This window comes from Vombatus ursinus, unplaced genomic scaffold (assembly GCF_900497805.2).
Source record: "Vombatus ursinus unplaced genomic scaffold, bare-nosed wombat genome assembly UNPS02014812.1, whole genome shotgun sequence".
Classification (NCBI taxonomy): Eukaryota; Metazoa; Chordata; class Mammalia; order Diprotodontia; family Vombatidae; genus Vombatus; species Vombatus ursinus.
In genome coordinates, this window is record NW_020954590.1 from 62,871,871 (window position 1) to 62,896,545 (window position 24,675).

A 24,675-nucleotide genomic window follows, 5' to 3' on the forward strand; every position below is an offset into this window, starting at 1 on the left:
AAAACAAAACAGAAGGAAAAAAAAGAGCAAATAGTATGCTTTGATCTGCATTCTAACTCCATAGTTCTTTCTCTGGATGTAGATAGCATTTTCCATCATGACACTTTTGGAGATGTCTTAGATCCTTGCATTGCTGAGAAGAGCTAAGTCTATCAAAGTTAGTCATCACACAATGTGGCGGTTACTGGGTACAACGTTCTCCTGGTTCTGTTCACTTCACTCAGCATCAGTTCATACAAGTCTTTCCAGGTTTTTCTGAAGTCTACCTGCTCATCATTTCTTATAGCATAATAGTGTTCCATTACATTCATGTACCACAGCTTGTTCAGTCATTCCCCAATTGATGGGCATCCCCTCAATTTCCAATTCTTGGCCATGTGGTATCATTCTTGACTCCTAATTTGTAATCATACAAAAGTGAAATGGGAAGAACATGTTTAGAGCAACGAATGTTTCCCAGCCTTTATATCAGCTTTTGGGACAGTACAATGGAAAATGAGAAGCAGTGTGCCCTGTTGGATGAAGAACTTTCCTTAAAGCCAGGAAGACTTGATTATTTCAAGTCCTGTCTCAGATGAGTACTGGCTATACAACCTTGGCAAGTCATCTGTCCTCTCAGGACTCTAGAGTCTAGATAACAGATAACTCTCTAAGGCTCTAAGTGCTAGAAAAGTTGTTGACCTGAATCAGTAGAGATCTTTTTTGTTGGACTGAGACTTCCTTTATCAATAAAATACCAAGGTTAGTCACTATCCCTACCCTAAAAAGTATAATTATAATTTTAGAAAGTATCCAAACACCTCACATTTATACAATGTTAATAATACAATTCAATATTAATAAAACAAATGGCACATCACCCTAAGGCAGCTATAGAAAGATGAATACTTCCTTGTCAAAAAGGAAGAAGATTGATAGATGTTCTCAGGGAACAGTATCAATAAATCAATCAGCAAGTATTTGTTAAGCACCTACTATGTATCAGGCACTTTGCTAGGTATATAAGTGCACATAATGAAACAATCCCTACTCTTAATAAGCTTATGTTCTAATGGTGGAGATAATTATTATATGTAAAAATAGACACAGCAGAAATACACAGTGAATAAATATAAATATATCCAGAAGTATTAAATACAAGCTTATTTGAGAGGGAAGTTACTAGCAGTTGGGAAAATCAGGAAAGGCTTCATGCAGGGGACAATGCCTGAGTTGCATCTTACAGTAAGAGGGGGACTCTATGAGGTGAAGGTGAGGAGGGAGAACATTCCAGGCATGAAGAATGGCCAGTGAAAAGGAAGGATGGGCCCAGAGTTGGGGAACATCGCACTGTATATGAGAAACAGAGAGAAGTCAGTTTGGTTAGATCTCACACTGTAGGACGGGAGTACCATCCAATGAAGCTGGCAAGATAGATTGGGGCCAGATTGTGTTGGGCTTTAAATGCTACACAGTGGAGCTTGTAATGTGTCCCAGAGTTAATAGGAGACCCCTGGAATTGGAATAGTATGGGAGTCACATCGCCTACACTTAAGGAAAGTTACTTTGGCAGCAGTGGGTAGGCTGGGAGACATGAAGCAGGGAGACCAGTTAGGGGACCATTAAATATCAAGTTCTGACTCTGGCACTTATTGGCTATGTGACCTTGGGCAGGTCACTTCAACTCCTTGGGTCTCAGTTTCCTCCTCTATGAAATGAGAGGGTTTGACTGGATTATCTCAAAAGTTTCTTCTAACTCTACATTCTCTGATCCTACCCATGCAATGAACTCTTCTGAGTACACCACACTGTACTTCCTTGAAGGGAAAAGATCACAACTGTATAGACACAGCATGATATGTGTATATGTGTGTTTGTGTATGCATGTGTGTAGGAATGTCCTTGCTGAGTTTGCTACAGATAGCAGTCCCATTCATTAGATAATTTGATTTGAGTTTTGGAGTTTTTCTAGTACCAGCTGGAGAGCAGTTTCATTCTCTCTGACTCACTGCATCCCTGCGGTTTCCATAACAGAGCCCAGACTATGGAAATTTGGGACATGTCAGGTTCAGATCTATTCACCACTTTCCCCATTACTGGCTGCTCTGGCATCATCCTATAATTTGCTGCCTCTTTCCAGAAGTCAGGGGAGGGAAGATACATAGCTCTCTTTTTCTTGAGGATGTATTTTAGGCTCTGAATATTGTGGTCAGACATAATACAATTAAACAATTTTGACTCAGCAAATAAATTTTTTTCCAGTGATCTTTCCTGCTGTGAAGTTACTGACATTGAATGTGAACATGATGAATGTTAACCAAATAACTTTTGGAGGACATCTTGCTACAATATTTCTGAGTCCAATTCTTATTCTTTAGGTGTCAATCAGGGAAAGACTGGTGGTATGTTGGAGAAAAATGTGAGACTAAGGGCTCCACCAAGGACACCATCATTGTAGTAGTCTCATCCACTGCAGCTGTATTTGCTGCTATGCTGATAGTGACTCTTGTGAGTGTCTACTGTGTTAAGAAGAAATATAGCAAAAGGAGCAATGCCAATGCATCGAATATGACCTTAGGAAATGTAAGTATGCCATAATGTAAAAGGAAAAAATGGCAAAAGGAAATCATATGCTGAGTCATCATAAGGAAGCATAATCTTAGTCCCAGAGAATAGATGATGAAATATGTGCCCCCTCCTCTTAGTGCAGATGTGTGGGACTATGGGAGCAGAAAAATACTTGTGGTCATTATGGTTTACATGATTGTTTTTCTTGGTTATGAGTGAGGGTTCATTTTTGGAGGGATACAGAAATACGTCCAAAAAATTAAAAACAAATTCATCAATGGAACTTTTTAAAAATTTTTTTGGGGCTAGGCAATGGGGTTAAGTGACTTGCCCAGAGTCACATAGCTAGTAAGTGTTATGCGTCTGAGGCTGGATTTGAACTCAGGTTCTCCTAAATCCAGGGCCAGTGCTCTATCCACTGTGCCACCTAGCTGCCCCAATGGAACTTATTTTTAAAAAGAAAGACAGACTATAAGCACAGGGCTCCAAGGATTTCCTTCTAGCTTCTAAGACCTTTTTTTTCTTCTAGATGTAATAAATTTTGACAGATAATATTATTATCCTCATTCTACAAAAGAGGGAAATGAGGAGATGGGTCATTTCCACTAGTCTTCTTCCTCTTCTGCTGTCATACTTCCTGCTTCCCATTTGACTTATGGAAGGGATAGATAGTATGATGTCACCATTTGGAGAGAACAGAACATGGATTTCATTAGCTATCTTCTCCCTGATCTCCTGCGTGATGACTCATACTTTCTCTGAGGCAGGAATGAGAGATGATGGTGGTGATTAAGTGTTAGGAAGCTGTATGGTTCAGGGGAAAGAGCACTGGCATGACAGCATCTGGTTCCATGTAGATCCTGTCTGATTTTTATGACCTGTGTGACCTCGGACAATTAGCTTAATCTCTTTGGGCCTGTTGGCTCATCCCTTTAGGGTGCCTTCCAGCTTTAGATAACTGAGCCTCCTTAAAGGCCTTTCTTGTTGGTCAAACCCATGTTGGGGGAGGCTTTGGAGCTCGCTGTGCTGGAGAAGATTCCTAAATGCTTCACACTGGGTTAGCAATAAATAGATGCAAGGATCAAGCTAAGGTCTTTGTGATTGGCCCCACATAATTCACAGATTTCAAGTCATTCAGGTTCTCATCATTGGGGATCATGCTTGATACTTCAGTTTCCTTCACCCCTACCCCCTTACTCAGTTGCACAGACGTGTTGTTTCTGTCTTCTCAAGATCTCTCATGTTCACCCCTTTCTTTATACTTCCAGAGCCACCACCCTAGTTCAGGTCTTCATTACTTCTCCCTGGACTATTATAGTGGCCTCCCAATGAGTCTCCTTCCCTCAAGCCTTTTCTCACTCTAATCCACCCTCCACAGAGTTGTCAAAGTGATTTTCCTAAATCATGTCACTCTAGTATTCAATAAACTATGGTGAGCTTCCTCTTACCTCTAGAATCAAAAACAGATTTCTCTCATTGGCATTTAAAGCCCTTCATACCTTGATTCCAATGGAACACTCCAATCTTATTAGACACTATTCTCCTCTATGCTCTCAATGTTCCACCAGACAGGCCTACTTGCTGTTACTCACAATTGACTCTCTATCTCTCATCTCTTGGCCTCGCACCAGCCTTCTCCCCTCTTCTGTGTCTCTGCTCAATTCTTCTTCTGCCTGAGACCTTTCTCGGTCTCCTCAGTTGAGGGTAACTTGTATGTGTATTATGTTTATGTGTGTATATGTATGTATATATACACAGATGTATATAAGTATGTGTATTAACATATATATGAACACATATACACACACGTGTACCTGTGTATGTATCTATGTATGTATCTTTTGCCTCCCTTATTAGAAAGTAAGCTCCTTGAGGACAGTGACTTTTGTTTTTGTCTTTATATCCTCATTATCAAGTGAAGAGGCTGTAAGATAATAGGCACTTAAGACACTTAATACATTCTTTTTTTTTCTTTTTGGTGAGGCAATGGGGTTAAGAGACTTGCGCAGGGTAACACAGCTAGTAGGTGTTAAGTGTCCGAGGTCAGATTTGAACTCAGGTCCTCCTGACTCCAAGGCCAGAGCTCTATTCGCTGTGCCATTGAGCTTCCCTGACACTTAATAAATTCTTGATTGTTTTATTGAGATTAAGAGAGAGAGAGAGAAAGGGGGGGAAGGAAGAATCAAAGAAAGGATGGAAGGAAGAAAGAGAAAGAAAGAGATAGAGGTAAAAACTTAGGAGATCAATAAAGTCAGTAATAACCTCTCGTAGCACATGGCACCTGAATTATAGTTTATGTTAAATGGGGAATTCTATATTCTATGAGGCAGACTGTATAAGGAATGTATTGCAGGCATGGGGGATCATTTGTGGAAAGGCACAGAGAGATAAAACACCATGTATGAATCATGTGTGTAGAACAGTTAGCAGACCACTTTGGTTATAATAGGGATTTCATGCAGGAGAATAATATGAAATGAGACTGGAGAGTTGGCAAGAGCTAGATGGTAAAGGGCTTTAAATGCCTGGCATTTTGGATTTTATCTTAAAAGCAATTAGGAACCATTGAAAATAAATTTTGAGTGGTGGGAGGCAGCATGACATGTTTAGTCTCTGCATTAGCAATATGAATTGAAAACCACATGGCGGATGGATTGAAAAGGGAAGAAAATAAAGGCAAGAAGATTAATTAGGAGGCCATTGCAAGAGTCCAGGTGAAAGGTAGTTGCAGTGGTACAATTGATAGAATCCTGTACCTGGAGTCATGAAGTTGTTTAGTTGTTTTTCAGTGGTGTCTGACTCTTTGTGACCCCATTTGGGGTTTTCTTGGCAAAGATACTGGAGTGGTTTGCCATTTACTTCTCCAGCTCATTTTACAGATGAGGAAACTGAGGCAAGCAGGGTTTAAGTGACTTCCAGGATCATATAGCCAGATTTGAACTCAGAAAGATGAGTTTTCCTGACTCCAGGCCAAGCACTCTATCCACTCTGCCACTGACCTGAATTCAAATCTGACCTCAGATACATATTAACTGTATGGCCCTGGGCAAGTCATTTAACCTCTGTCTGCCTCAGTTTCTTCATTGGTAAAATGGGAAAATTGCACCTACCTCCTCAGATTGTTGTGAGGATTAAATGAGACACTATTTGTAAAGTGCAATGTAAACCTTTAAGTTATATATGAATACTAGCTCTTATTATTAAGGTGATGAAGGCTTGAATTAAGGTGATGGCCATGTAAATGAGAAAGGAAAGCCAATCATTCAAGAGATATTGTGAAGGTAACATCAATAAGACTTAGCAATTGATTAGATATAAAGCAATGTATAGTTTAGGAAGGTTCCAATGTTACAAGCCACAGTGACTAGAAAGATGGTGGTGGCTGCAAGAAAAACGGGGGAATTTGGAACAGGAAAAATTTAAGGGGAAGATAATAAGTCAGTTCATATTCTACACAGTTGCCAAAGCAATATTTCTCAAGTACAGGCCTAATCTTGTCACAGCCCTGCTCAATAAACTCCAATGACTCCTTGTTGCTTCTGGTTTCAAATAAAAACCCCTTTGTTTCACATTCAAAGCCCTTCATAACTTTGTTCCAGCCTACCTTTCCAGACTTACCTATTTCTCCCCTTCATGCATTCTACAATCCAGCCAAACTGGCCCAAAAGGTCTCCCTTACCTAAAATATTTTGTATCCCATCTCTGTTACTTTGCATAGGCTGACTCTCATTCCTAAAATGCTTTCCTTCCCCAACTTTACCTCTTAGAATCCCTCAGCTCTTTTAATACGCACTTTAAGACCTTTTCTGATCCCTCTAGATGCTAGTGCTTCCCCCTTGAAATTAACTTATATTTATTTTATGTTTTGTAAAATTATATGTATCTGTTTTTCCCATATTAGAATGTAAGCTCCTTGAGGACAAAAAATGTCTGTCCCATTTTTGTCTTTATATCCCTGGCATCTAGCACAATGTATTGCACAAAAAAGAAGTTTAAAGATCACTGAGTCTGGAATTAGAGGCCCTGGGTTCAAATATCGCTTCTGATCTTGCTTCTAGTATGACCTTGGACAAGTCAAGTAAACTCCCTGGGCTACAGTTTCCTTGCCTATTAGATAAGGATATTTTTCTAGATGGCCTCTGAAATCTCTTTCATTTCTAGATTCATGATTCTATGATCCTATGATTGATTGTTAGAAATGGAATTTGAGGTTGATTGATTGGTCATGTTGAGGTTGTGATGCTTATATAACATCCACGTGAACTCATTGGTAACATGGAACTTTAGTTCAGGAGATAGAGTAAAGATAAATATGTATATATGCATATACACACATATGTGTGTTATAAAGTTATAAAGAAAGCACAGAAATGGATAATGGGTAAATGGATAGAAATGATAATCAGATAATAAGAACTAAAGAGGCAACATCAAAAAAATGTAGAGAGAGAAGCCCAATCCTGAACTTCAGGGAACGCTTATACATTAGCCAGAAAGGGAGTCAAATTTCTTTGTCAGATTCCATTTTATAGTTGATTTATCTATGGTTGTGGCAGAAAATATTTCTAAGCTTATCCACAGCAAGGCATAATAAAACAATTTAGTTAACAGGATTGTCATTTTTGAGATAAAAATGTACCAGGAAGTTTTACAGAGTCTAAAGATTGTTTTAAGGATGTTAAATCTGACGCCAAAAGACTTACATATGCTGATACCAGATCCAGTGGGTAAATATCCCGAAACTTCTTCCTGCAGCTAAGGTTGGAAGGTTGGTAGGGTTGAATGGAATCAAAGTCAAGGTTGAGGAATGGAACTAAAGAAGAGAAAGAAGCATGTGACCAGAAAAGAGAGGACTATTTATGTTATGCAGATGGAGCAAGCCAAGGTATTTCCCAGTAAAAGTGCAAGCATTACTTAAGATATGGAATATTTCTAGTAGGCAATAAAACAGATCATCATGATCGTCATCATCATCATAGCACACACACACACACACACACAAACTCTCACACTCACACACATACACACATATACACTTAACTCATTATCTTTCTATCTAAACTCTCCTCTTTTCATAACTTTCCTTTTTCAATTGAGGGGACCAGTATTCTCCCATTCACCCAGACTCATAACCTAGTTCCATCTAAACTTCTCACTCTCTCACTTCCCATATATTTTCAGCTTCTAAGTCCTGTAAACTCTACCTTTGTAGTATCTCTCTCATACCCCCTACTGTCCTCTGCACTGCCACTATCCTGGATCGGGACCTCCTCAAATGACACCTGGACTACTGTAATAGCCTTTTGGTTGGTTTTCCTGCATCTAGCCTCCCCACTCCAGTCAACTGTCAAATTGATTTTCCTAATGAATAGGTCTGACCATATCAAACACACACATATCACCACTTTCATTGAATAAACAGCAGTGACTCCAAGATCAAATTAAAAAAATCCTTTGGCTTTAAAATCTCTTCATAACCTGGCCCCTTCTGACCTTTCCCATCTTATTATACCCCATTCCCCATCCTATATTCTATAATCCAGTGACTTACCTCCTTGCTATTCCTCATACAAAATACTCACTCCATCTCCCAACTCTGTGCATTTTCACTGGCTATCTTTTGTGCCTGGAGCTCTCCCTTCTCATCTCAGTCTCTGGCTTCCCTGGTTTCCTTCAAGTGTCAACTAAAAGCCTTTCTGAACAACAAGCCTTTCCCATTTGTCTTTAATGCTAATGCCTTCCCTCAGAGACTACCATCAATTTATCTTGCATTTGTACGTTTGCATGTTGTTTCCCGACATTAGTTCCCTGAGAGCAGGGCTGATTTTTTGTCTTTCTTTGTATCACTAGTTAGCACAGTACCTGGCACACAGTTGGTAGGTGCTTAATAAGTGCTTGTTGACTTGATATAGTTATTTAAAGTAGATAAAGCATGTTGACTTGATATAGTTATTTAAAGTAGATAAAACACTTAACATATGTCATCTCATTTTGATCCTCATAATACCCCTCCAAGGTGGATGCTATTATTTCTTTTACAGCTAAGGTAGAAAAGAAAGGGGAAAGTGAAAATAATTTTTTAAAAAAGAAGAGAGAGGATAGCAATTTATATTTATGTAATGCTTTAAGGTTTACAAGGGTCTTTTCTCACAATAACCTTGAAAAAACTTATATTACTGATATCCTCATTTCAATGTGGAAATTGGGCCTGGAAAGAATGAAAATGTGTTAATGAGGGAGATTCAGGAGGATGTTTAATGGGGGATGGTAAGCCAAGATCCAGGACCATCCTGCCAAATGAAGGATATCTATTTTAACCTTAATTATTTTTCTACAAGTGAGGGACCATCTTAAATCTTACCCAATCTCTAAACATTCATAGTCATCTCATTTTTAACAGTGGGGAATAATTAGATCAGACTTTAAAGTGATTTGCCAAAACCTGTGCCTACTCTAACATTTCATAATCTATATAAAGTGAACCCAACAGGTCACAACAATCATTTGGGCAATCTCTCCTGCCTCACATTTTCCTAGAGTTCTTTTTCTTTGTTTCTTCTTTGACCCTTTCATATCATGCTTGTTTCTTATATATAGTATTAGATTGTAAGTCTCCAGAGGGTAGAGACTGTGATTTTTTTCATCTTTGTATCCCCAGTGCCTAGCATATTGCCTTGTTTGTAAGATTTAAGAAATGTTCCTTGAATTCAGTCAATTGAATTTGGTGAATCTCAGAGGCAGTGGGTATGGCTGAATGCCATCATGGAATGATTCCAGAAAACCATTGATAAGGACTTCATTTAAAAATTAGACCATTTCATTGGGATTCATTCAAATTATAACTCTCACATTTATGAATTATGTCATGCATTGTTCTCTCTCCTTTTAGCAGAACACATCTTTCTGAAAACATTTTTGAAGATATCAAATAGCAACAACACTGACAATAAAAAGAAATTGGAAAAAGCCTCGCCTACTCATCATGGATTCACCCAGGAACAAATTTCAGTTGTGAGAAATGACAGTTTTTGTGACTTGTAATCATTTTTATTCTGCTGAAAACATGCTCTCAGTCAATAATTGGAAGTATTATCAATGGATTTTTTTTGTAAAAGTCATTCAATTTCTGTGTGATTTCAGCTGTTTTGATGTGTTTGGAAGAAATAGCTCAGGCTGTTAATGAGGAAACTCTCAGCCCATTCCTGGGCTTTTCAACACTTCAGAACTGATTTGTTAAGTCACCAACCCCTATTCTTGAGATGTGAGGAATGGCACTTTTCCACAACTCCAGTCACTGTGTCATTTAGAGTCATCTTCTGTTCCACCTTTGGCCAGAGACAGCCTCTCTCTCTGGCTGAGGATTTGGGATTGGGTTTAACCATAAATGGAATGAGCACTAGATTTGGTGTCAGGGAAGCTGAATTTGAATCCTGGCTCTGCTACTTTGCTTTCTTTATAACTTGAGCAATACTTCTGGGTGGGGGGGGGAGGTTTAGTTTTTTTACCTTTAGAATGAAAGTATTGTACTCTTTTCTACTTCATATCCAATTAGTTAATAAGTCCTGTTGAATCTACCTGTGCAAAATCTCTCTCATTTTTCTCATCTTCTCCATTCCTTCTGCCCCAGCATGGGTTTATACCTAGAAAAGCAATGAGAGCTATAGAAGAAAGGATTAGAAAGGAAATTTGTAGCTTGGCACACACGTTATTAAACCTTGCTCAAGCAAAAACTCCATGAAAATTAGAATTGACTGAACAGAAGTCAACTCCTTCATGAGACAGCAAGAAATATTAAAACAAAATCAAAGACTGAAAACATTGAAGAAAGTATAAGATATATCTTGGCAAGAAGACCTGACCTGGAAAACAGATTGAAGAGAAAGAATTTCAGAATTATTAAAATGCCTTACTACTGTGACCAAAACAAGAGTTTACACATGATAATTTAAGAAATCTTTTTAAAGGAAAAATTGCCTAGATCAGTTAGAACCAGAGGGCCAAATGAAAATAGAAAGAGCCCACCAATCCTCTCCTGGAAGAAACCCCAAAATGAAAACACTCAGGAACATTATAGCCCAAATCCAGTGCTTTCTAGTCAAAGAAAAAAATATGCATACAGCCAGAAAGAAAGAATTCAAGTACCAAGGAACCATAGTCAGAATCACACATGACTTAGCAGTTATCATTATATAAGAACAAAGAACTTGGAATGTGATATTCTAGAGGGCAAAGGATATGGGCTTACAGCCAAGAGTAACTTACCTGGCAAAACTGAGTATAATGCTTCAAGGGAAAAATGCATTTTTAATGAAATAGAGGACTTTGTTAGGTATTTCCCATAATTATGCCTCGGTTGTTTGTGGGGCAAGAAGTTTGTTTAAGAAAAAATGTATCCATCTTTAGTCTCTCCAGTTATGTATGTCATCAGTTAAGGAATAGAATAGTGCCAACTGCCCAGGTTTGGCTTTCTCCTCAACTCCTTGGTGAGGGGTGGGGAGTTATTGACAGAAAAAGTCCAGATGATGCATACATTCATCAGGTGCATCCACAAGATGACAAAGGAAATAAACCAATTAGTTGTATGTTTCTTAGTCATTGGAATATTCATATATGTGTGGGGCTGAGTAATTTGTATATTCCTAGGGACAAATAGACACAAACTCTGAAGATAATGGATCACTTAATGGATCACAAGATGTCAGAAGTCCTGGGCAAAGCTAATCGATTCTTAGGTTGGTGGTGTGCCTCAGTGAGGCCCAGGATCAGGACAAAATCTGGGAGGTAGGATTGGCTGTCACATGTATCCTCAGCTGTAACCAGAGAGCAGCAATCAATCAATGAGCAAGTCTTTTTTAAGTCCTACTATGTAGCAGGCACTGCACTAGGGACTGATGATACAAAGGCAAAAATAAACAGTCCTTGATCTCAAAGAGTTTACATTTTATTAAACCCTACAAGGACTAGGCTCATCAGTTGACACAAAAATTTGCTTGTTCCTTTGAGATATTCTTAAATTCCAGTTTTTCTTTTATGTTGTTAGGGCTTTGTTTGAGGTGCCAAAATCTGGTGAGGGGTGGTGTGATATGCTTCCTTACAGCTAGAGTTCAGAGCCCACCATCCCCATGCTTTACTTCAGTTTCCCATCATCCCATGCACTCTGATGGGTTGTGCCAAAGAAGAGGTGAAGGAGTTGCTGATGGCAGAGACTGGGAGAGGAGAAGAAAGGAAAATGCCGCCCATTCTTCCCTGACAACTATACCTGAGTCAAACTACCTCTCTTAAGACCACTTGCCTCAAATGGCTTCTCTCTACCCCACCCCCTTTTCCCCATACTCTTATCTCCATGTAGTTCAATTTTAATTGAGCTGGACCAGTGCTTTAGAGTGATTTCTTTATTTGCTTAGGCAGAACTCACTGCTTCATTGGCCTATGAGCCCTGGGTATAGACTTGTTCTCTTCTAGTGTGACTTTTGATAAATGACAGTAATGAAAATAAAAATACAAATAACAAAAATGAAAATAACTTCCACTTTATAGGCAAGTTTTAATTGCTTAATGCTCAGCAATTTCCAAATTGAACATGAGATAAAGATGATCTTTGGGAATTAGATTTCAGGTTCTATGACCATAAGAGAAAAAGATTTCCAGTCTCATGCATATGAATTAGAGAATATCAAGGTACATACATGAACACTTTAATAAATTCTTGCCAGTTCATTTTACATGGATACCTGGAACCAAAATTTTTTGGTTAATGGTTAGGGTCAAAGTTTAAAATTGTTGATATTAAGCTTCCTTTTTTGGGGGTGGGGAGAAGGGAAAGTGAGAACATTTGTTTGCCTTTATTTAAATAAATTATATTATAATAAATTATATAAAATAAATTATAAATTATATTAAATTATATTAATTCCCAGCCAAACAGGTCTGTTTACCTTTGTGACAATTACTTTGAGACCAACTAAGACTGTAGCTACAGTTCTAAGACAGTCAAGGCAATAGAGCAAGAGCAGAAATTGGAGGTTTTGGATCTAATAAAATATAGGCTGCTACCAAAGGGAGCCAGTTCAACCTTTAGCAAAAACTGGTGAGCAAACAGCATTCTAGACTTCTCAGACTGATCACTTGGCTTTTATTCTTTGTCAGAAACCTACTTTCAAATTGATTTGAATTGAATAAACATTTGTTACTTGTCTAATCAGTGCCAGGCTCAGTTCTAGGTGCTGGGGATACAAAGACAAAAAAAGGGAAGCCTTCCTTGTCTTCAGGGAATTTCCTTTTTTTTTTCTTTTTAGGCAATTGGGGTTAAGTGACTTGCCCAGGGTCACACAGCTAGTAAGTGTCAAGTGTCTGAGGTCGGATTTGAACTCAGCTCCTCCTGACTCCAGGGCCGGTGTTCTATCCACTGCACCACCTAGCTGCCCTCCAGACACATTTTAATCTAGTTCTGGTCAAATCCTTATTTGGTAATGTTCCCCTTGTGGCATGTTTGATGCGTCTGCTTTAGGCAGCTCTAACTTGCAGACATGGTTTGAACCTGTCTTGATAAAAGTCATCCTCAGACCTACTGCATCAGTGAAATGGCAGGTCTAGTTCCTACCCTTTTTATTAGGTTGCTTGACTGAAACTCATTTGCAGGTGGGACATCGTCTTTGCACATAATGTTCCTTATTTGAGCTGCAAACCTGCTTAGAAGGCAGCATGGGCAGTTCCCAGAGTAGCTGAGTTTTGAGGATCAGAACCTGGCACATTGAGTTTGCCAATGAGTTTGCCACTGTATTCACCCTTCTTGCCAAGCTTGTTGCCTTGGATATTAGGATCAGAGGTGGCTTTATAATTTGGCAGCCAATCAGAGGTGGCAGAGAGGTGGAGCAGTGGATAGATTGCTGGGCTTGAAATCAGGATGCCTCATCTTTGTGAGTTCAAATTTGTCTTTATACACTTACTAGCGGTGGGACCCTGGGCAAGTCACTTAATCCTGTTTGCCTCAGTTCCTCAGCTGTAAAATGAGCTGGAGAAGGAAATGGCAAACCATCCCTGTATCTTTGCCAAGAAAACCCCAAATGGAGTCATGAAGAGTTTGAACAATAACCAGACATAGGAAAGATTACTTGGTATCTTATCAAAGATGTTATGAAAGTTGAAAGGATTCATAGTGGTCCAGAGATAGACGTTTTAGCAGTAGAAAAGTGCCTCCTATTGCCAAGATTCATGGTTGGTTGGTTGTCCTTTGTTCTCAAAGAGGACCCAAATGACACCACTATGTTAGAGTCAAGTTACAGTGTATTTGACTGGCTGATCAGACAATATGAGCTTGGAAGGTTTTATCACAGGTTGGGCATAAATAGTCCATGTGAACATTTGGGGTGGATCCTCTAAATTTGTGCATCTCGTATTTCTTTTGAGCTGCTTCAATTCTGCATTGCCCATAGAGCACAGCACTTTCACTGATGAGGGCACACCATGCTAGGAGGTCCTGTGATAGTGTCTCCCATGCCACACAATAAATTCCAAAATTCTTAAGAGAGACCTTGAGAGTGTTCTTGTATTGCTTGTATTGCTTCTTTTTGCCACCATGTGAGTCTCAGTAAAATAGTCTTTTTGGCAGGTGTCATTTAGCATTTGAAAATGGCCAGCCCATTGGAGTTGTGCTCTCTGCAGTAGAGTTTGAATGCTTGGCAGTTTAGTTTGAGAAAGGACCTCAGTGTCTGGTACCTTATATTCCAGGTGATCTTCAGAATCGTCCCAAGATGATTCAAATGGAAGCAATTCAGTTTCCTGCCATGGTGCTGGTATACCATCCAGGTTTCACAGGCATACAATAATGAAGTCAGCACAATGACTCTAGACCTTCAGTTTAGTAGTCAATCTAATAACTCTTTCTCCTACACTTTCCTTTGGAGCTTCTGAAACACTGAGCTAGCTCTGGCAATGCATGTGTCAACCTTGTTATCAATGTGTATATCCCTGGAAAGTATACTATCAAGGTAAGTAAACTTATCCACAGCATTCAAAACTTCTCCATTTGCTGTAACTGATGGTTCCACATATGCATGGTGTGGTGGTGGCTGATGGAGCATCTATATTTTCTTGGTGTTAATTGTTAGGCCATAATTAGCACATGCAGCAGAGAATTGATCCATACTTTGTTGCATGTCAGCTTCAGAGGCTATATTGAGTGCACAATCTACAAACAAAAAAAATCATTTACTAACTCTCCCTCTACTTTAGTCTTAGCTTGTAGCTTTTTCAAGTTGAAGAATTTACCATCAGAGTGGTAGCTGATCTTGATGCTGTGTTCATCCTCATTTAAGGCCTTTGATACTGTCAGTCATGAGGGCTTATGGAAAATTATGTCAAAATTAGGTTGCCCAGAGAAGTTCATCAGTATTGTATGTCAATTTCACAATGGCATGCTTGCCTGGATTTGGATAATGGACAATGCTCCCATTCTTTCCAAGTCACCAATGGAGTGAAATAAAGCTGTGTGCTTGCTCCTATCCTTTCTAGCATGATGTTTTTAGCCATGTTGTGAAGAGAGCTGGAAGCTCACTTTTGGATGAAGCAGATACAGCTTCTGGAGGACTGAAATGGTTCCACTAGTAAAAAAAAATGATTTCCTGTCTCCTCTAAGTGGAATGAATCTAGAGAAAGCCCTTTGATCATGACATTATAAAATAAGGCTTATGTTTTGGATTTCAACAATAGTTCATATGGCTCTTTCATTAGCCTCCTACTAGTCATCATCTTAGGTCTTTCAGCAACATTCTTATTTTTGAACTTGATAAAGAATGGATTTTGTGCCTACTCCACCCTCTACCCAGAGTATTTCATAGTCTATAAGATAAAAAGTGTCAAAGTACATATTTGTTTATCATTATTGTTTTTTGAAATTTATTTTATTCTGAACTTAAGAATAAAACTAGCATTTCTATAACATAGTAAAATAGCAAAGAAGATGATTGCACATGAAAATGCAAATCTATTATGCACAACTTGCCATTCCTTTTAAATAATATATTAAAGTTATGTAATTTTCTTTTTTCCCCCCACCTCCATAGCTACCATTAAACACAAATATGTGTGTGTGTGTATGTATATATACACATGTATGAATGTATATATATACGTATATAAATCATTCTATACATACTTCTACTTATCAGTTCTTTCTCTGGATGCAGATAGCATTTTCCTTCATAGGTCCACTGTCATTAATTTGAGTATTTATAATAGTCAAGATGACTTAGTTGCTCAAACTTGTTCTTAAAACAATATTGTTATTATTGTATACAATGTTCTCTTGGCTCTGCTCATTTCACTCTTCATTATTTCATGCAAGTCTATCCATGTTTTTCTAAGATCCTTGAGCTCATCATTTCTTTGAGTGATTCATGGCATTCCAGGGGTGTCTTCTTTCTACCCTCCCTAATGCCTATTACCATTTTACCGGGTCAAGAATATAATTAGATTTCCTCAGATCAGAAGAGAAGAGAGAAGCAAAATTAAGAGGGAATTTGTTGTAGATAAGTTAAAGTAGGGATTCTTATCCTGGGGGATCTGTTAACATATATATATATATATATATATATTTTTTTTTTTCAGGCAATTGAGGTTAAGTGACTGGCCCAGGGTCACACAGCTAGTAAGTGTCAAGTGTTTGGTCTGAGGCCAGATTTGAACTCAGGTCCTCCTGACTTCGGGGCCGGTGCTCTATCCACTGTGCCACCTCGTTGCCCCTACACATATTTTTTAAAAAGATAATTGTGTTTCAAGAGAATTGATTTCCTCATTTTATTTCAAGGATTGGAAAACATTATCCTGATATCCACAGGCTTTAGGAGACTACCAGAGGGAGTAGAACCCTTGAGTTAAAGGATGGATAATAGGCAAAGAGGAAAAAGATGAAGTTAGGAATAAAGATGAGAAATGATTAGCTCTTTAGAAAACTCATCAATTGCCCTACATTAATGCCTTTGTGTCAGCAATTGGGCAAAGGGAATGTTCAGAAATGAAATTTGCTATTATTTGCTATGCCATGTTCTCAAGCTCTAGAGATATATTATGAATTATCAAATTTTATAATTTAGTAAGTAGTTAATGAGGATAAAAGCTGAATGGCATTATGCACACAGTAGGTGCTTATAGAAGGGGTTGAACTGGGAGTTCCCAATTCAATTTCATGAGATTACAAGAAGGTAGACTTTGTTTGGGATTTTGATTATCCCTCTGGAGTCTATGTACATGTTTTAGTGATGAACTGACTGGCATGAGCTGTTGTAAGCCAGAACTCATAAAAATGGGGAGGAGGGCCAGCTTCAGAATCAGCTTCTTTTTCCCTTTTTGGAAAGATCTGGAGGGACAGTGTGTCCGTGGTATGCGGCACAATGGAGAGAGTGTGGGACTTGAAGTCAGGAAAATCTGAGTTCAAATCCTGCCTCAAACACCTGTTTGCTGTGTGATCCCTAATAAGTCACTGACCCTCTGTTTGCCTCAGTTTTCTCAAGTATAAAATGGGGGTAATAGCATCCCCTACCTTTCAGGGTTGTGAGAATCCTGTGAGTTAACATATGTAAAGTAGTTTGTAAACCTTAAAGTAATGTATAAATGTTAGGTAAAAATATTATTATTTTGTCTCTCCAAGGGCAATGCTGGCCTCTAAGCTTTCTTCACTCTAAATTTATGTCATGATGTTTCTGGTTTCATTTTTCTTTTCTTCTGGATATCCCTCAAAAGTAAAAAGAAAGGTCAATTCTTTAACTGACCTTTTTTTTTTTTCCTTTTGGTGATACAATTGGGGTTAAGTGACTTGCCCTACTCCCACAGCTCTATAGATGGCAGTCTTTTGGTTCAAAAGATGGTAGCAGTTACATGCAATGGGGGACCAATTCCAGGAACCAACTAAGGATATGGGCCGTAATAGAGACAAGTATCAGCTGCACATTTGTGCAGCTATGGACTTGTTCTAATTATTCAGGTTACAGGGTGTTTGCTGTCCTAGAGTTCCTCCTTCTCTCTCAGCAAAGCTTAGACTCCAAGCTTCTTTTTTCTCTAAGATGCTGGTCCTGTCAAATTATTATTTCTCCTCTAAACAGGAAGATGGGTCCTGAATCTCTCTAGGAAGTGGATACTACCGGGGAATTCTCCCCTTCTTTTTATAAGAAGTACTCCAACTTCCTGGCCACTTGGTTTTCTTCTCCTGGGATATGTGTTGAGCACATATGCAACTGTAATAAAACTCTGTTACTAACTCTCAATGGCTGGATCCAGATCCTTCCACTTGTTGTTATCTGCAAATAAATGGGGAGGGAATGGTTAGCAGGCCCCTGGGCCTCCGGGGGGCCAAATTTGCTTTTGGGTTTGGTCTCACTTCCCCTGGGCATCTTCCCCAAAAGGAAAAAAAAAGGCTGACAGTACCTTACCCCTCTTTTTACAGGTCCAGGGAAAAGAGATGGCTCTGGCCAACTATAGCTCATGCCAACCAATTCATCCTCATTTGAACCACTCGGCCTTCGTAGGGATATTAGATCAAAGTCAGACATTCTCTTCCTTATAACCCCATCATATTGACTATGGAATTTTCTGATCACTACCCTACATAAGCACCTACTGTGTGCATAGTACCATGAAGCTTCGATATTTCCAACTATGTTCATTACTTACTCACTGAATGATGAAATTCAATAATGCACAAGGTGTCTTTAGAGCTTGAGAATGTGGGGTAGCAAATGGTAGCATATTTCATTTCTGAGAATCCCCAGAGAGCAATAGATGGCACAAGGCTAGCCCCAAGGCCACAGGTGAGTCATCTAATCACCTGGCCACTCCTTACCTTTATTCTCTATCTCATTTTTTCCTTTCTTTCCACATAACTGTTATCTATCTAGATACTTACATCTCCTTTCAGAATTTGGAATCAGTGCACTTGGGGTTAATCTCCAGCTCTGCTACTTATTATTTGTGTGACTTTGGGCAAGTCACTTAACCTCTTTAGGCCTCTCTTTCCAAACTTGTAAAATGATATATTGGACTGGCCTCTAAGCTTTCTTCACTCTAAATTTATGTCATGATGTTTCTGGTTTCATTTTTCTTTTCTTCTGGATATCCCTCAAAAGTAAAAAGAAAGGTCAATTCTTTAACTGACCTTTTTTTTTTTCCTTTTGGTGATTCAATTGGGGTTAAGTGACTTGCCCAGTGTCACACAGCTAGTAAGTGTTATATGTCTGAGGCCAGATTTGAGCTCAGATCTTCCTGACTCCAGGGCCAGTGATCTATCCACTCTTCTTCTTCTTCTTTTTTTTTTTTGTAAATAAACTCAATACAAACGAATGTCTGTACTTCACAACACCTCAAGTCAACCAATTCATTCCTAATGGACCTGGAGATCCTCCATAGGAAGATGTAATCAAAGCCCAGGTGGGCTCACCTCCCCTGTAACTTCATCCAATTGATCATCAGTCATTCAGTCAATAAGTATTTTTCTTTTTTTTAATTTTTATTGATTTATTTTGATTGATCAACAATCACTTCCATAAGCTTTTGAGTTTAAAAGTTTTCTTCCCCTCTCTTTGCACCTCCCTTCCCAAGACGGCGTGCAATCTAATATAGGCTTTACATTTACATTCCTATTAAACATATTTTCACATTAGTTTTCTTGTAAGGAAGAATTAGAACCAGTAGGAGAAACTACAAGAAAGAGGAAACAAAACAAAACAGAAAGAAAAATAGCAAATAGTATACTTTGATCTGCATTCAAACTCCATAGTTCTTTTTTTGGATGTGGATAGCATTTTCCATCATGAGACTTTTGGAGATGTTTTGTACCTTTGCATTGCTGAGAAGAGCTAAGTCTATCAAAGTTAGTCATTGCACAATGTGACTGTTACTGTGTACAATGTTCTCGTGGTTCTGCTCACTTCACTCAGTATCAGTCCATACAAGTCTTTCCAGGTTTTTCTGAAGTCTACCTGCTCATCATTTTTTAATAGCACAATAGTATTCCATCACATCCATATACCACAACTTGTTCAGCTATTCCCCAATTGATGGGCAGCTAGGTGGCACAGTAGATAGGGCACTGGCCCTGGAGTCAGGAGGACTTGTGTTCAAATCTGACCTCTGACTAGACACTAGACACTTAACTAGCTGTGTGACCCTGAGCAAGTCACTTAACCTCAATTGCCTAAAAAAAAAGTTTTCTATGCCCAAAGGGCTATAAAAATGTGCATACCCTTTGACCTAGCAATAGCACTTTTAGGGCTGAATCCCAAAGAGATCATAAAAATGGGAAAAGGACACACATGTACAAAAATATTTATAGCAGCTCTTTCTATGGTGGCAAAGAATTGGAAATAAGCATTTATTTAACATTCTGCTAATCAACAATTTATAATGAGTAGTTGAATAGAAGAATAGGTGTATATTTTAAAATTAATTACTGACCTTCTTACCATATGTGATTTCCTGTTATTCACCAGGAAATAAAGATTAGATATTTAATCTCTCAGGCTGGATCCTTCCAGGCATTTGCCTCTTGAAAATAAATGGGATAAGTTGCCCAGATCCAGAAAGGTGCCCAGTTTGGTGGTTTTTACCTTCTTGATTTGGAGAATTACTCTAGGAAGAGACTAGTCTACAAGATGCCTCACACAGATCAAAGGCTCTGATTTCTGATGTTTGCCTCTATATAAATAAAACCCATTTGGAATTTCATACTTTGTGACTTTTAGCTCCAGATGCAACATGGATTCATGGTGTTTACATTGGGTTCTGCTCTGTGAGTCTCTCCTTGTGGTCTCTGGCATGGTAAGGAATTAAAAGGCATATGCTACAAAATATATGAAAAATAAGGAAAAAGAAATAAGCAGACTGGAAGGTAGTAGGCAATACCAAGGGTAGTATTACCTCTAAGGGTGGGGTAGTAGTACCGTTAAAACTTGTTTAGCCATTGGTTTTCTTTCATGTGAATCAGGCAGGGTAAATGAAATGAATACTTTTTGCGGGCAAGAAGAGAACATTTATTGTTTGGGACAGATTGGCTGATTTCAGGGGACTGGAAAACAGGAAAGGGATCCATGGGAGAGGAATAGGGGATGAAGAAACTTTGGTGTAGTTAGTTGTCTTTGTTTTTGTTTTGTTTCACTGTTTCAAAACTAGCTTTTGGTAATGTGTAAAAAAGGAAAATCTATTTTAGTTCAATTTTTGGTATTGGCTAAAGACATATAAATTTTTTTTTTTTACAAATTACTTGGATAATAATCTCAATGTTAGTAATTTGGCTGTGCACTGGCAAGGGCCCAGCAGAGTAAGAATTCTTTTCTCATCCTTCATTAGCTTTTGCCGACCTTGTGCAGGTAGAGAGGTACCCTGTACCAGCTGAATATGGTCAGCCAAAATCAAAGTACTAAATCATATGTCAAAGGCTTAGAGAGAAACCTGAAGTTCTAAATCTGAAAGTGCAGCCAAATCCTGAAGAAATGATCTTTTAAAAAGTATTTGTTCTATCTAAAGTATGTCTTAAATTCTACTACTAAAAATGTATTGCATAAGTGTATTTGTTTGGTTTTGTATTTCTACATATAGATAAATTTTTAATGTACGAGACAACCTTTTGATGTCAGATTTGATGGTGTATTGTGTGCTATGGGCAACCATTTTATAGCATTAACTTGAAACCACCCACTCATTCCTTTTACTGAAAATAGGCATAATTGACAATGATTCTATATCTCCTATCTTGTTTATATGAACCAAAGAAATACACTGAGGCATAAGCAATTTGCTATTTAGGGATATCTCAAAAAAGGTTTGATATTATATGAAATATTCCACATTGATTTTTTTCCCACCTCTACAAAGAAAGAAGAAGAATTTCTTATCACATCACTTCTTCGGGGCCAAGGTTGGTCATTATAATTTCACAGCACTCAGTTTGAAATACTTTTGTTGTTGACTACTTCACTTTGTCTCAGTTCTTAGAAATTTTCCTATACATCTTTGGAGTTGTCATATTCATAGTTTCTTAGAACATAGTAACATTCCTTTCCATTCCTGTATTAAAATTTGGCTAACCTAGTTATAAACATTAATATTGTTTTATTTTTTTTGGTACCACAAAAAAAGCAGCTATAAAAATTTTGCTGCATATATGCGGAGGCCTTTCTTTTTTCATTCATCTCCTTGTTCTATATGTCTAGCAATGGGATCTCTGATTTGAAGGGTGTGAACATTTTCATGACTTTCTTCACATTATTCGAAATTACTTTTCTGAAAGACTAGCTCAAGTTAGAGCTTCACCAACAGTGCATTAATATGTCCTGTGGGGTTTTTCTTTCTTTGTTTGTTTCTTTAATGACAAGTAATCATTTAAGTAAAAATTCTGTTTAGATTCTCAAATTTCATGAAAGTTAGTACCCTGTGGGCAAAGAATCAGTATTAGTGAGGCAGTAAATAAATGCCTTTATTGCTATAGAGGACAATAAGATCAAGAGGACCACTGATAAATCTTGCCCATCATGATAATGTGTTTTCTTCTCTTTTTTGTTCTTTAGTCAAATCCAGAAAACGTTGGCGAGTCATCTGTTGACTTCTATTCTTTCCAGTACTTCCAATGATCTGTGATTTCATTTATGGGTGGGACACCAGCACTATGTGCAAGTGGTAGAGTGTTGGATTTGGAGCCAAGAAGTCCAGAGTTTTCTCAAGAAAACCTACATCTTGTTTCAGATACTTCCTACCTGGGTGACCCTGGGCAAGACCTGTTCCAAATTAGTGTTCTTCTCTATAAAATAGGGTTAATAGCACCTGCCTTACAGAGTTGTAGTAAGGCTCAAATGAGATCAAATATATAATGCATTTGAGATACTTGACATGCTACATGGGGCCGCTAGGTGGTGCAGAAGAGTTAGGAAGTTCTGTCCGTTCAGTGAAGTCTGATTCAGTAATTCCATTTGGGGTTTTCTTGGCAAAGATACTCAGTGACTTGCCATTCACTTCTCTAGCTTATTTTACAAATGAGGAAGCTGAGACAAACAGCTTTAAGTGACTTATCCAGGGTCACACAGTTATTAAGTATCTAAGGGACAGATTTGGATTCAGGTCTTCTTGACTCTTATCTATTGTGCCACCAAGCTGCTCAGAGTTAGGAAGACTCAAATTCAAATTTGACCTTATAAACTTACTAGCTGGGTGACCTTGTCACTTTATTCACCTCAATTTTCTCATCTGTAAAATGAGTTTGTGTAGCAAATGGCAAACCACTTCAATATTTTTGCCAGGAAAACCCCAAATGGAGTCACAAAGAGCCAGATATTACTGAATGATTAATCAACAACAATGTGCTATATAAATGCTAGCTATTATTATTATTATTATTATTCCTCAACTGGTACATACATTATAAAACCTCTACATTTAAGTGGCTGGCTTTATCGTTGGGTATGGTACGCACAATTCATTACCCGGTAGACAACTCTCTGTTGAGAAGCTTCTCCAAACTTAGCTAAGCTGGTCCTTAGACCATAGAGCTTTTGGGAACCCAGGGTTATATCCAGACCATAAGGAGATCCCAGAGTACAAGTCGGATTGAAGCAATTCTAATCTCATTTTTATAGATGGATAAGAAAATAATCCATGCATTACAACCATCACCATACCTCTTGAATATTTAAGTGTTGTTGCTGCTCTCCATGATCTTATTTAGGGTTTTCTTTGCAAAGATACTGGAGTGGTTTGCCATTTCCTTGTTCAGATGATTTTACAGATAAAAAACTGAGGGAAACAGAGTCAAGTGACTCGCCTAGGGTCACACAGTACATTTATGAGGTCAGATTCATGCGTTTTTTGGTTGGTTGGTAGGTTGGTTTTTAATGACAAATAATATTTCAAGTAAAAATTCAGTTTTGATTCTCAAATTTCATGAAGGTTAATACTCTGAGGCACTTATAGTTAATAAGGGTCTGAGGTTGAATTTGAACTTGGGTCTGCTTGACTCCAACCCATTATGCCATGCTGCTCCTTGAAATCAATGACAAATCATATATCATGATAGTAGATTTCCCTATATCATCTAAATAGTATGAGTATGCAATGGGCTGTTACTTAAATCCAACCCCACCCCTTGGGAGAAAATTAGAGTTGGAAAGAAGGGTTCTGCCGGATTAGATGGTCCAATTATGACATTCCACTCCTATTTACCTGTATTCATATAGAGTCATAAGAACAAGTAAGGTTTCTGTTCTATAGGAATTTGGAAAGGAATTCAGGCTTAAACTGTAAGCTTTGTCTATGTCATTTATTAAAAGTTTCAGTCTATACTGAAGTGGTCACCTATGGACAAGTCAAGACTGACTATATCGGCCTGCAGCATTTAATTCCAATTTGGTTCCAATTCAGTGCAACCTGTCTGTATCAACAGAACTTCTTCCCAGTCTGGCTTTCATCTTGCACAGAGGGAGCTGTTTGCTATGAACTATATTGACTTATTCCTAAAGCCAGTCAATTCTTAAGGGAAATAGTAAAACAGAATACCCAATGTGACCCTATTATGATAGTCTATAGTTTGATGTTGAAGTAACCTCTGAAATTTATTAGCAGTGCTTAACCTTTGCTCTCCTTTGTCTTTTTAACAATAGATGTAGATGGTGGCAAGAACAATGACATATTTGACATCAATCATGGTTAGTAGATTCCTTTCTTTTAAAAATGCCTCAGTCAGGTATAGGGTTTTACGCATTTGCTAATGTCAAGTCTTGTCTTTCCATTTAGCTTTAGGACTGAACCTGTTTGAGGGAGACATCGACCTTGGTAGGGTGAGTTGATGTGCTGCAATGATATCAACACCTCTGTTGGCCCAAACAAGCTAAAATATTGCCTCTCTGAAGCTCATCTACCAATGTGTTAACCCTAACCATTGGAGGTGGCACAGAATTAATGGGAATAACTTATCAGTACATTTTCACAAAGCTTCATAAACAAATTGTGCTGGAAAAAAATGACTTGATTCATATTAATATCATCATCTTTCCCTTATTGTGATTTGTTGTAAATTAGTTCTAAGGCCATCATCATTAATCATATATAATCAGGCTATAGTGATCTGAACCTGATAGGTTTATAATTTTTTAAATT

General features: G+C 38.2%; 1 protein-coding gene across 1 annotated transcript in view; it reads left to right on the forward strand.

Moving 5' to 3' along the window:
- Window positions 1–9,521, forward strand: part of LOC114054307 (meprin A subunit beta-like) — a 49,579-nt gene extending 40,058 nt beyond the window's left edge. The window contains exons 14-15 of the mRNA XM_027877524.1: window positions 2,358–2,562; window positions 9,437–9,521. Coding sequence (XP_027733325.1) covers window positions 2,358–2,562; window positions 9,437–9,454 — 223 coding nt within the window. The 3' untranslated portion in view covers window positions 9,455–9,521. The remainder of the gene's footprint in view (window positions 1–2,357; window positions 2,563–9,436) is intronic.
- The last annotated feature ends 15,154 nt before the right edge of the window (window positions 9,522–24,675 follow it).